The sequence below is a fragment of the Salvelinus alpinus genome, chromosome 34 (assembly GCF_045679555.1).
Source record: "Salvelinus alpinus chromosome 34, SLU_Salpinus.1, whole genome shotgun sequence".
NCBI classification, from domain to species: Eukaryota; Metazoa; Chordata; class Actinopteri; order Salmoniformes; family Salmonidae; genus Salvelinus; species Salvelinus alpinus.
Window position 1 is genome coordinate 441287 of NC_092119.1, and position 15243 is coordinate 456529.

The 15243-nt window shown below is 47.8% G+C and overlaps 1 protein-coding gene across 1 annotated transcript in view; it reads right to left on the reverse strand.

The window, feature by feature from the left end:
• LOC139563472 (dynactin subunit 1-like) overlaps positions 1 to 7720 on the reverse strand; it is a 111711-nt gene extending 103991 nt beyond the window's left edge. Inside the window, exon 1 of the mRNA XM_071382174.1 lies at positions 7592 to 7720. Coding sequence (XP_071238275.1) covers positions 7592 to 7630 — 39 coding nt within the window. The 5' untranslated portion in view covers positions 7631 to 7720. The remainder of the gene's footprint in view (positions 1 to 7591) is intronic.
• Positions 7721 to 15243: the final 7523 nt, after the last annotated feature.

Sequence of the window (15243 nt, forward strand, 5' to 3'; positions counted from 1 at the left end):
TGCTCTTATTACTAATAACAGATACACTACATTACTGCTGCTTTTATTACTAATAACAGATACACTACATTACCGCTGCTCTTATTACTATGAACAGATACACTATATTACCGCTGCTCTTATTAATAACAGATACACTACATTACCGCTGCTCTTATTACTACGAACAGATACACTACATTACTGCTGCTCTTATTACTAATAACAGATACACTACATTACCGCTGCTCTTATTAATAACAGATACACTACATTACTGCTGCTCTTACTAATAACAGATACACTACATTACCGCTGCTCTTATTACTATGAACAGATACACTACATTACTGCTGCTCTTATTAATAACAGATACACTACATTACCGCTGCTCTTATTAATAACAGATACACTACATTACCGCTGCTCTTATTACTACGAACAGATACACTACATTACCGCTGCTCTTATTATTATGAACAGATACACTACATTACTGCTGCTCTTATTAATAACAGATACACTACATTACCGCTGCTCTTATTAATAACAGAAACACTACATTACCGCTGCTCTTATTACTACGAACAGATACACTACATTACCGCTGCTCTTATTAATAACAGATACACTACATTACCGCTGCTCTTATTAATAACAGATACACTACATTACTGCTGCTCTTATTAATAACAGATACACTACATTACCGCTGCTCGTATTAATAACAGATACACTACATTACTGCTGCTCTTACTAATAACAGATACACTACATTACCGCTGCTCTTATTACTACGAACAGATACACTACATTACCGCTGCTCTTATTAATAACAGATACACTACATTACCGCTGCTCTTATTACTAATAACAGATACACTACATTACCGCTGCTCTTACTAATAACAGATACACTACATTACCGCTGCTCTTACTAATAACAGATACACTACATTACCGCTGCTCTTACTAATAACAGATACACTACATTACCGCTGCTCTTACTAATAACAGATACACTACATTACCGCTGCTCTTACTAATAACAGATACCCTACATTACCACTGCTCTTACTAATAACAGATACACTACATTACCGCTGCTCTTATTACTACGAACAGATACACTACATTACCGCTGCTCTTACTAATAACAGATACACTACATTACCGCTGCTCTTATTACTACGAACAGATACACTACATTACCGCTGCTCTTACTAATAACAGATACACTACACTCGTCTGTACTACAGCAACAGAGCAGTATTTCTGTGGTACTGCAGAGAATGAGCTGTTCCATATGAATAGGGACTATTGGATAACCTATTGCTCACTCTATCCGCTGAAGCATCCTTGGTACTAAGTGCTTCGGTGGACGAATTGAAGAGCACCAAGCCAGCTGAAATTAAAGATTTATTATGTTTTATACAATACCCAGCCTGAGCCTGAGACCAAGTGCACAACCCAAAGGGCACCCTATCCGCTATATAGTGCACTACTTTTGACCCATAGAGCCCAGGGTATTGGGTAACCATTTGGGACGTAGCCCAGTTCACCATAATGCTGCTGCAGAAGGAAGAAGCATCCTGAATGATTCAATACTACTCTACTTTTACACACGCACACTGCCAAACAGGGCCCTACCAGCTATCAGCTAATCCACTGAGTCAGGATCTGAACAGGGCCCAACCGGTTAACAGCTATTCCACTGAGTCTGGCACCGAACAGGGCCCTACCACCTAACAGCTACTCCACTGAGTCAGGCACCGAACAGGGCCCTACCAGCTAACAGCTAATCCACTGAGTCTGGCACCAAACAGGGCCCTACCAGCTAACAGCTACCCCACTGAGTCTGGCACCAAACAGGGCCCTACCAGCTAACTGCTACACCACTGAGTCTGGCACCGATCAGGGCCCTACCAGCTAACTGCTACACCACTGAGTCTGGCACCGAACAGGGCCCTACCAGCTAACTGCTACACCACTGAGTCTGGCACCGAACAGGGCCCTACCAGCTAACAGCTAATCCACTGAGTCTGGCACCGAACAGGGCCCTACCAGCTAACAGCTAATCCACTGAGTCTGGCACCGATCAGGGCCCTACCAGCTATCAGCTAATCCACTGAGTCTGGCACCAAACAGGGCCCTACCAGCTAACAGCTACTCCACTGAGTCTGGCACCGAACAGGGCCCTACCAGCTAACTGCTACACCACTGAGTCTGGCACCGATCAGGGACCTACCAGCTAACAGAGGTAGTACTAAACCAGGTCAGGTCCTCAGTGTGTAGGACCCTACCAGCTAACAGAGGTAGTACTAAACCAGGTCAAGTCCTCAGTGTGTAGGACCCTACCAGCTAACAGAGGTAGTACTAAACCAGGTCAAGTCCTCAGTGTGGACTGTGAAGTACACATAAGTCCCTTCCCAAATGGCATTCTATCCCCTATATAGTGCACTTGTTTGACCAGGGCTTCTTTTCCACAAGTAGTCAGCATATACCTGACAGATCTGACAAGATATAGCTGTGATGTCATCGCTCCTTCCCATAACAGCTGTGATGTCATTCCTCCTGAGTCAGTGTCTTATGACAACCAGGAAGTGTTCCGGAGCCTCGGGGACGAGATTGGTTGTCCAGTAACAACAACAATATACAGTTGAAGTCGGAAGTTTACATACACTTAGGTTGGAGTCATTAAAACTTGTTTTTCAACCACTCCACACATTTCTTGTTAAACAAACTATAGTTTTGGCTTAAGGACAACAAAGTCAAGGTATTGGAGTGGCCATTACAAAGCCCTGACCTCAATCCTATAGAACAATTTGTGGGCAGAACTGAAAAAGCGTGTGCGAGCAAGGAGGCCTACAAACCTAACTCAGTTACACCAGCTCTGTCAGGAGGAATGGGCCAAAATCATTCTCTCTACTACTATTCTGACATTTCACATTCTTAAAATAAAGTGGTGATCCTAACTGACCTAAAACAGTTTTTTTTTTACAAGGATTAAATGTCAGAAATTGTGGAAAACTGAGTTTAAATGTATTTGTCTAAGGTGTATGTAAACTTCTGACTTCAACTGTAACTACACCCAACACTAAACAACCATAAACCCTAGCTAAGACATACCTCATACACCCCTCCACCCCTCCTCCCCTCCGGCCCTACACCCCTCCGGCCCTACACCCCTCCTCCCCTCCGGCCCTCCACCCCTCCGGCCCTACACCCCTCCGGCCCTACACCCCTCCGGCCCTACACCCCTCCTCCCCTCTCCACTCCGGCCCTCCACCCCTCCGGCCCTACACCCCTCCCCCCCTCCGGCCCTCCACCCCTCCGGCCCTCCACCCCTCCTCCCCTCCGGCCCTCCGGCCCTCCACCCCTCCGGCCCTACACCCCTCCGGCCCTCCACCCCTCCACCCCTCCTCAACCCAACACACACCACAGACCTCTTGAAAAACCCAGACCCCACAGCACAGACAGGGGGAAGGTTACAGTACTGTACACAGACACCACGTAGTCCTAGTCTAACCATCCTCTCTTCCAGACTTGCACACAAACAACACCGGTAACAGTACATAGAGTAGGTAGGCTAACGGTCAACACGCCTATTCACCAGAACACAGGTACACATCTGGAACAACGCTGACCTTAGACAGATCATCCAATGGTCTGATGTATAGACAACCCCCTACCAGACACTAACCCCCTACCAGACACTAACCCCCTACCAGACACTAACCCCCTACCAGACACTAACCCCCTACCAGACACTAACCCCCTACCAGACACTAACCCCCTACCAGACACTAACCCACTACCAGACACTAACCCCCTACCAGACACTAACCCCCTACCAGACACTAACCCACTCCTCTACATAGACAACCCCCTACCAGACACTAACCCCCTACCAGACACTAACCCCCTACCAGACACTAACCCCCTACCAGACACTAACCCCCTACCAGACACTAACCCCCTACCAGACACTAACCCCCTACCAGACACTAACCCCCTACCAGACACTAACCCCCTACCAGACACTAACCCCCTACCAGACACTAACCCCCTACCAGACACTAACCCCCTACCAGACACTAACCCCCTACCAGACACTAACCCCCTACCAGACACTAACCCCCTACCAGACACTAACCCCCTACCAGACACTAACCCCCTACCAGACACTAACCCACTCCTCTACATAGACAACCCCCTACCAGACACTAACCCCCTACCAGACACTAACCCCCTACCAGACACTAACCCCCTACCAGACACTAACCCCCTACCAGACACTAACCCCCTACCAGACACTAACCCCCTACCAGACACTAACCCCCTACCAGACACTAACCCCCTACCAGACACTAACCCCCTACCAGATACTAACCCCCTACCAGACACTAACCCCCTACCAGACACTAACCCCCTACCAGACACTAACCCCCTACCAGATACTAACCCCCTACCAGACACTAACCCCCTACCAGACACTAACCCCCTACCAGACACTAACCCCCTACCAGACACTAACCCCCTACCAGACACTAACCCCCTACCAGACACTAACCCCCTACCAGATACTAACCCCCTACCAGACACTAACCCACTCCTCTACATAGACACTAACCCACTCCCCTACCAGATACTAACCCACTACCAGACACTAACCCACTCCTCTACCAGACACAACCCCCTACCAGACACTAACCCACTCCTCTACCAGACACTAACCCACTCCTCTACATAGACACTAACCCACTCCCCTACCAGATACTAACCCCCTACCAGACACTAACCCCCTACCAGACACTAACCCCCTACCAGACACTAACCCCCTACCAGACACTAACCCCCTACCAGACACTAACCCCCTACCAGACACTAACCCCCTACCAGACACTAACCCCCTACCAGACACTAACCCCCTACCAGACACTAACCCCCTACCAGACACTAACCCCCTACCAGACACTAACCCCCTACCAGACACTAACCCCCTACCAGACACTAACCCCCTACCAGACACTAACCCCCTACCAGACACCAACCCCCTACCAGACACTAACCCCCTACCAGACACTAACCCCCTACCAGACACTAACCCCCTACCAGACACTAACCCCCTACCAGATACTAACCCCCTACCAGACACTAACCCCCTACCAGACACTAACCCCCTACCAGACACTAACCCCCTACCAGATACTAACCCCCTACCAGACACTAACCCCCTACCAGACACTAACCCCCTACCAGACACTAACCCCCTACCAGACACTAACCCCCTACCAGACACTAACCCCCTACCAGATACTAACCCCCTACCAGACACTAACCCCCTACCAGACACTAACCCCCTACCAGACACTAACCCCCTACCAGACACTAACCCCCTACCAGACACTAACCCCCTACCAGACACTAACCCCCTACCAGATACTAACCCCCTACCAGACACTAACCCCCTACCAGACACTAACCCCCTACCAGACACTAACCCCCTACCAGATACTAACCCCCTACCAGACACTAACCCCCTACCAGATACTAACCCCCTACCAGATACTAACCCCCTACCAGACACTAACCCACTCCTCTACATAGACACTAACCCACTCCCCTACCAGATACTAACCCACTACCAGACACTAACCCACTACCAGACACTAACCCACTCCTCTACCAGATACTAACCCCCTACCAGACACTAACCCACTCCTCTACCAGACACTAACCCACTCCTCTACATAGACACTAACCCACTCCCCTACCAGATACTAACCCACTACCAGACACTAACCCACTCCTCTACCAGACACAACCCCCTACCAGACACTAACCCACTCCTATACCAGACACTAACCCCCTACCAGACACTAACCCACTCCTCTACCAGACACTAACCCACTCCTCTACCAAACACTAACCCACTCCCCTACCAGACACTAACCCCCTACCAGACACTAACCCCCTACCAGACACTAACCCCCTACCAGACACTAACCCCCTACCAGACACTAACCCCCTACCAGACACTAACCCCCTACCAGACACTAACCCCCTACCAGACACTAACCCCCTACCAGACACTAACCCCCTACCAGACACTAACCCCCTACCAGACACAACCCCCTACCAGACACTAACCCCCTACCAGATACTAACCCCCTACCAGACACTAACCCCCTACCAGACACTAACCCCCTACCAGACACTAACCCCCTACCAGACACTAACCCCCTACCAGACACTAACCCCCTACCAGACACTAACCCCCTACCAGATACTAACCCCCTACCAGACACTAACCCCCTACCAGACACTAACCCCCTACCAGACACTAACCCCCTACCAGACACTAACCCCCTACCAGACACTAACCCCCTACCAGACACTAACCCCCTACCAGACACTAACCCCCTACCAGACACTAACCCCCTACCAGACACTAACCCCCTACCAGACACAACCCCCTACCAGATACTAACCCCCTACCAGACACTAACCCCCTACCAGACACTAACCCCCTACCAGACACTAACCCCCTACCAGACACTAACCCCCTACCAGACACTAACCCACTCCCCTACCAGATACTAACCCACTACCAGACACTAACCCACTCCTCTACCAGACACAACCCCCTACCAGACACTAACCCACTCCTCTACCAGACACTAACCCCCTACCAGACACTAACCCACTCCTCTACCAGACACTAACCCACTCCTCTACCAGACACTAACCCACTCCTCTACCAGACACTAACCCACTCCTCTACATAGACACTAACCCACTCCCCTACCAGATACTAACCCACTACCAGACACTAACCCACTCCTCTACCAGACACAACCCCCTACCAGACACTAACCCACTCCTCTACCAGACACTAACCCACTCCTCTACATAGACACTAACCCACTCCTCTACCAGACATTAACCCACTCCTCTACCAGACACTAACCCCCTACCAGACACTAACCCACTCCTCTACCAGACACTAACCCACTCCTCTACCAGACACTAACCCACTCCTCTACCAGACACTAACCCACTCCTCTACCAGACACTAACCCACTCCTCTACCAGACATTAACCCACTCCTCTACCAGACACTAACCCACTCCTCTACCAGACACTAGCCCACTCCTCTACATAGACACTAACCCACTCCTCTACCAGACACTAACCCACTCCTCTACCAGACACTAACCCACTCCTCTACATAGACACTAGCCCACTCCTCTACATAGACACTAACCCACTCCTCTACCAGACACTAACCCACTCCTCTACCAGACACGAACCCACTCCTCTACATAGACAGCCCTCTACCAGACACTAGCCCACTCCTCTACATAGACAACCCTCTACCAGACACTAGCCCACTCCTCTACATAGACAACCCTCTACCAGACACGAACCCACTCCTCTACATAGACAACCCTCTACCAGACACTAGCCCACTCCTCTACCAGACACTAGCCCACTCCTCTACATAGACAGCCCTCTACCAGACACGAACCCACTCCTCTACATAGACAGCCCTCTACCAGACACTAACCCACTCCTCTACATAGACAACCCTCTACCAGACACTCACCCGGGTGTATACGTTCCTCCTAGTAGTCTGAGACGACATGCTGATTCTCCAGTCTTTGCCAGCCTCCACGCTGGCCTGTCTGCTCTTATAACAATGAGGAGCAGAAGGTGACGTCGTCGGTGTTGGGGGGGGGGGGGGGGGGTACTGCCGGGGTGGGGGGGGGGGGGGTTCAGTGATGCTTCTAGAGAGTCTCTCTCGATAATCCTCTAGATCACCCCTCTTCTATAGCCCTCTTTCCCTCTAGTCCACACAGCCCAGGAACAACTTCCTTACTTCCTGTTGGTCCTGCTGGTTTCCTCCCTGTCTGGTCAGAGAGAGGTAGAGAGAGAGATATATCCTGGCTTGCTGTCTGGGCTCACAGACGGCGCTCTGCACTGACAGGAAACAGCCTCAGCCTCCGACTGAAAGACTTCAGATTAGACGCCAGGCCCCCCGGAGGAGATGGAGGATGAACGGAGAGAAGGAAAACGGAACAGAGAAAGAAACTGCAGGCAAAGGGGTTGGGTCTGCTGTCTGTGCAGTGAGTGCATCAGCTGAGAGGAGAGGTAGAGCACTGCGCTTGTTCTCTGCAGGAGGCAGGCTGGGAGGGTGGACTGCTAGGCCCAGGGAGCTGCTGGGTCTTAAAGGCAACCCCCCTATTTTTTATCACCCTGGACACAAACAAAGCCTATTCAAAGCTGATCCATCAGACATATAGGAGAGGCTAACACTCCGACCACACTGAGCTGCATTCCACAGTACGGGGTTGGTCAGGGAAGAGCTAGAGGACAAAACGGTTTAATTTGACCAGATATCATGTGTTTTTCTTCTACAACGGTCTATAGTCTATTGAGGCCCCTCTCAGAGGTTCCCAGTAGCAGTGTTTTTCTGTAACAACGGTAGAGTCTATTGAGGCCCCTCTCAGAGCCACCTACAGATCACACTAGCAGAACTGTTATATCAGTAGACACCCAGCAGATAACGATACTTGGCCAGGACAAAACATCATAGAGGACTTTAATCAATTAATCATAGCAGCATCTCACTATCTTGCTAATGAATAAACCATGCTGCCACATTCATTAACTCTTAAAGAGTATGCAGCTCTGGGCCCGTATTCGTAGTGTCTCGGAGTAGGAGCGCTGATTTAGGATCAGTTCAGCCTTTTAGATCATAATGGACAGGTACGTGAGCTGATCCTAGACAGGCACTCTTCCTCTGAGATGTTTTGTAGAGACGGGATCACGGGAGGAACTGGCATGATCTGGGTGGAGACGGAACTGATCTGGGTGGAGACGGAACTGATCTGGGCGGAGACGGAACTGATCTGGGCGGAGACGGAACTGATCTGGGCGGAGACAGAACTGATCTGGGCGGAGACAGAACTGATCTGGGCGGAGACAGAACTGATCTGGGTGGAGACATAACTGATCTGGGTGGAGACGGAACTGATCTGGGTGGAGACGGAACTGATCTGGGTGGAGACGGAACTGATCTGGGTGGAGACGGAACTGATCTGGGTGGAGACGGAACTGATCTGGGCGGAGACGGAACTGATCTGGGCGGAGACGGAACTGATCTGGGCGGAGACGGAACTGATCTGGGCGGAGACGGAACTGATCTGGGCGGAGACGGAACTGATCTGGGCGGAGACGGAACTGATCTGGGCGGAGACGGAACTGATCTGGGTGCAGACAGAACTGATCTGGGTGCAGACGGAACTGATCTGGGTGGAGACAGAACTGATCTGGGTGGAGACTGAACTGATCTGGGTGGAGACAGAACTGATCTGGGTGGAGACAAAACTGATCTGGGTGGAGACAGAACTGATCTGGGTGCAGACAGAACTGATCTGGGTGGAGACAGAACTGATCTGGGTGGAGACTGAACTGATCTGGGTGGAGACAGAACTGATCTGGGTGGAGACAGAACTGATCTGGGTGGAGACAGAACTGATCTGGGTGCAGACAGAACTGATCTGGGTGGAGACAGATCTGATCTGGGTGCAGACAGAACTGACTAACACACAGAGCACAGCAGACAACTGAATGAATCCTCTTCTATGTTTACTGTGTTGCATTGACCTGGGGGGTCAGGTGTGGGGCTACACCAATGCCATGATTACTGTGTATATATGTGATAACCTTTGTATGCTTGCAATGCACAATGATGGAAAAGTACTGGGTAAATGGAGATGTACTGCTTTAGTTCTCAGGCTGAGAATTGTCTGCAACTGCTGATAGTCACCCAGCCTCAAGGACGAGATAGTAGATTGAGAAACCAACAGTCTAGACATGTTTTTCTCATCTTAGATACGTTGTATCTAATCCAATGCAAACAATGTTAAGGTATGATTGACGGTAGGTTGTCCACACCAACTAGTATAAGGAGCGTTGTCTCCTGTTTCGCCACACAGATCTTTACTATAGACTACTGAGGTAATTCTGTATGTGAATCTCTGTCTGCAAATGCATTTTATTAATAAAGAGTTTTATACCAAGGTTCCTGTGTCATTTACCTGGAAGACTGATTGTTAAAGGAAACTGACATCCCCTCCATGCAAAGGACCACCTAACAGTTAACGGTGGTTCTGTTCCGTTTGTGTTTCAGCGTTGGTTCCGTTCCGTTTGTGTTTCAGCGGTGGTTCCGTTCCGTTTGTGTTTCAGCGGTGGTTCCGTTCCGTTTGTGATTCAGCGGTGGTTCCGTTACATTTGTGATTCAGCGGTGGTTCTGTTACGTTTGTGTTTCAGCGGTGGTTCTGTTCCGTTTGTGATTCAGCGGTGGTTCCGTTACATTTGTGTTTCAGCGGTGGTTCCGTTACGTTTGTGTTTCAGGTTCTTTTCCATTTGTGTTTCAGCAGTGGTTATTTTCCGTTTGTGTTTCAGCGATGGTTATTTTCCGTTTGTGTTTCAGCTGTGGTTATTTTCCGTTTGTGTTTCAGCGATGGTTATTTTCCGTTTGTGTTTCAGCGATGGTTATTCTCCATTTGTGTTTCAGCTGTGGTTATTTTCCGTTTGTGTTTCAGAGGTAGTTCTTCTCCGTTTGTGTTTCACATGACTATAACTCAGAACACTATTTTGATCACCAGCCAATCTGTAACGACTTTCCTCTTCTTCTGACGAGGAGTAAGAGATATCGGACCAATGTGCAGCGTGGTAAGTGTCCATTTTAATATATAAAACTGAACACTACAAAAATACAAAATAACAACGTGAATGAACAAACGAAAATCAAAACAGTCCCGTATGGTACAAACACAGACACAGGAAACAATCACCCACAACACACAATGAAAAACAGGCTACCTAAATATGGCTCCCAATCAGAGACAACGACTGACACCTGCCTTTGATTGAGAACCATACTAGGCCAAACACATAGAAATCTACCAACAGAACAAAACATAGATAAACAACATAGAATGCCCACCCCAACTCACGCCCTGACCAAACTAAAATAAAGACATAACATAGGAACTAAGGTCAGAACGTGACACAATCAGCACTGAGGAATAGAGGTTCACACGACACGGGAGTGAAAATGAATATCTGTCTTGTCTTGTCCTAAAAAAACTTCCTCGTACTGTCCTGATCACACAACAGTTCTATAACCCTGACAGCTTCCCTGTACTGTCCTGATAAAAATCACTCCAGTCCTGTCCTATGCTAATTTTAAAGCGCAGAATCAAAATTAACTTTGTGCATTATTTATTTGGACCCCCATGAGCAGCTGCTACTGTTCCTGGGGTCTAAAATACATGACAAGTAACAAAACACTGATACACTGGTAGACAAGGACAGGTCCACAAGACATGACAAGTAACAAAACACTGGTAGACTGATAGACAAGGACAGGTCCACAAGACATGACAAGTAACAAAACACTGATAGACAAGGACAGGTCCACAAGACATGACAAGTAACAAAACACTGATAGACAAGGACAGGTCCACAAGACATGACAAGTAACAAAACACTGATAGACAAGGACAGGTCCACAAGACATGACAAGTAACAAAACACTGACAGACAAGGACAGGTCCACAAGACATGACAAGTAACAAAACACTGACAGACAAGGACAGGTCCACAAGACATGACAAGTAACAAAACACTGATAGACTGATAGACAAGGACAGGTCCACAAGACATGACAAGTAACATAACACTGATAGACAAGGACAGGTCCACAAGACATGACAAGTAACATAACACTGATAGACAAGGACAGGTCCACAAGACATGACAAGGAACAAAACACTGATAGACAAGGACAGGTCCACAAGACATGACAAGTAACAAAACACTGATAGACAAGGACCGGTCCACAAGACATGACAAGTAACAAAACACTGATAGACAAGGACAGGTCCACAAGACATGACAAGTAACAAAACACTGATAGACAAGGACAGGTCCACAAGACATGACAAGTAACAAAACACTGATAGACAAGGACAGGTCCACAAGACATGACAAGTAACAAAACACTGACAGACAAGGACAGGTCCACAAGACATGACAAGTAACAAAACACTGATAGACTGATAGACAAGGACAGGTCCACAAGACATGACAAGTAACAAAACACTGATAGACAAGGACAGGTCCACAAGACATGACAAGTAACAAAACACTGATAGACTGATAGACAAGGACAGGTCCACAAGACATGACAAGTAACAAAACACTGGTAGACAAGGACAGATCCACAAGACATGACAAGTAACAAAACACTGATACACTGGTAGACAAGGACAGATCCACAAGACATGACAAGTAACAAAACACTGACAGACAAGGACAGGTTCACAAGACATGACAAGTAACAAAACACTGACAGACAAGGACAGGTTCACAAGACATGACAAGTAACAAAACACTGATAGACAAGGACAGGTCCACAAGACATGACAAGTAACAAAACACTGATAGACAAGGACAGGTCCACAAGACATGACAACAATACAACTAAAAACAATGTGCGCTAGAGAGTGTGTGTGTGTGTGTGCACGCGCAAGAGTGTGTGTATTTGTGTCCCCTCACAATCTCAGCCGTTTCATGTGAAGTTTAATTTATTTCTTTAAGAGTAATTTTGCTGTTTGCTTGAGTAATAGGAGATGGAAGGGAGTTCCATGCGTTCACGGCTCTGTATAATACTGTATGTTGCCGTGAATTTGTTTTGGACTTGGGAACTTTGAAGAGACCCCTGGTGGCATATATTGTGGGGTATGTATTGGTGTCTGAAGAGACCCCTGGTGGGGTGACCTGTTCACCGGACGTGCTACCTGTCCCATACCTGCTGTTTTCAACTCTCTAGAGACAGCAGGAGCGGTAGAGATACTCTTAATGATCGGCTATGAAAAGCCAACCCTTGCACCCTCGACAACTACTGTGATTATTATTATTTGACCCTGCTGGTCATTTATGAACATTTGAACATCTTAGCCATGTTCTGTTATAATCTCCACCCGGCACAGCCAGAAGAGAACTGGCCACCCCTCATAGCCTGGTTCCTCTCTAGGTTTCTTCCTAGGTTTTGGCCTTTCTAGGGAGTTTTTCCGTGCTTCTACACCTGCATTGCCTGCTGTTTGGGATTTTAGGCTGGGTTTCTGTACAGCACTTTGAGATATCAGCTGATGTAAGAAGGGCTATATAAATACATTTGATTTGTGGGCTATGTATGGGTGTCTGAAGAGACCCCTGGTGGAATGTCTTGTGGGGTATGTATGGGTGTCTGAAGAGACCCCTGATGACATGTCTTGTGGGGTATGTATGGGTGTCTGAAGAGACTCCTGATGACATGTCTTGTTGGGTATGTATGGGTGTCTGAAGAGACCCCTGGTGGCATGTCTTGTAGGGTATGTATGGGTGTCTGAAGAGACTCCTGATGACATGTCTTGTTGGGTATGTATGGGGTGTCTGACGAGGCCCCTGGTGACATGTCTTGTGGGGTATGTATGGGTGTCTGGAGAGACCCCTGATGACATGTCTTGTAAGTTATGTATGGGGTGTCTGAAGAGACCCCTGGTGACATGTTTTGTGGGGTATGTATGGGGTGTCTGAAGAGACCCCTGGTGGCATATCTTGTGGGGTATGGGGTGTCTGAAGAGACCCCTGGTGGCATGTTTTGTGGGGTATGTATGGGGTGTCTGAGCTGAATGTTAATTGATTGTGCAGACAATCTGGAATTTTCATCACAGTAATATTGATCATAAAAACTAGAAGAGAAGCAGTTAATCTCTCATCAACCCTCAACCAGGAAAGACCGGCATCCATGTTGTTGATGTTAGTTCTGTATATGCAGTTAAAGGGCAAGGCGTGCTGCTTTGTTCTGAGCCATCTGCAGCTTTTCTAGGTCTTTCTTTGCTGCACTTGACCATATTACCGGACAGTAATCAAGACGGGGACAAGACCAGAGCCTGAAACAACTAGTACAGTTGATCTTTGTGTCAAACGCGCAACATCCCATCTTCACAACAACTCTGTCAATGATTTGACCATGATAATTGACCATTATCTGCTCGTCTCTCTTTCAGTGCATTTCTAAAGAAACCAAGCAGGGACTGCTGTGCTCTGAAGACGGCATTGTAGGAAGATAATTGTCGATCAGAAACACTCACAACCTTTATCTCCCAAATGGTGTCGCCGGTGTATTTGGTTAGCATTGTGGAATATATTGCACAATGGGCTATACGGTTTTCACCAGGCGCATGTCCATCCATTTATCCGATGTGCGACACAATTCACAACTCGAGAAAAGTGTACTGAGGCAACATTTTACCTACCATTTTAGATAAGAAAATATCCGCCTACCTTTCAATCATGTCAATCATCAAATTAAAATAATTCCATGTGTCTTTATATTCTTTTACACACGTAGATATGATAGAATGATACGGGGTAGAATCGAGCAACACTGCAGCTGTTGCTTATTGACAGTCATCATTCTTCACGTATGCTATATACACTACATGATCAAAAGTATGTGGACACCCGCTTGTCCAACATCTCATTCTAAAATGATGGGCACTAATATTGAGTTGGTCCCCCCCATTGCTGCTATTACAGCCTCCACTCTTCTGTGAAGGCTTTCCACTAGATGTTGGAACATTGCTGCTATAATAGCCTCCACTCTTCTGGGAAGGCTTTCCACTAGATGGAACATTGCTGCGGGGACTTGCTTCCATTCAGCCACAAGAGCATTAGTGAGGTCAGGCACTGATGTTGGGCGATTAGGCCTGGCTCACAGTCGGCGTTCCAATTCATCCCAAAGGTGTTCGATAGGGTTGAGGTCAGGGCTCTGTACAGGCCAGTCAAGTTCTTCCACATTGATCGCGGCTACAATTTCTGTGATCACCTCGCTTTGTGCATGGGGGCATCGTCATGCTGAAACAGGAAAGGGCCTTCCCCAAACTGGTGCCACAAAGTAGGAAGCACAGAATCATCTAGAATGTCATTGTATGCTGTAGCTTTAAGGTTTCCCTTCACTGTAACTAACGGGCCCAAACCATGAGAAACAGCCCCCAGATTGCATGGCTGTGTGCTCGAATTTATACACCTGTCAGCAACCGGTGTGGCTGGAATAGCCGAATCCACTAATTTGAAGGGGTGTCCATATACTTGTGTGTATATATAGTGTACAATGAATACACAACTTTCAAGGAGTAAAGT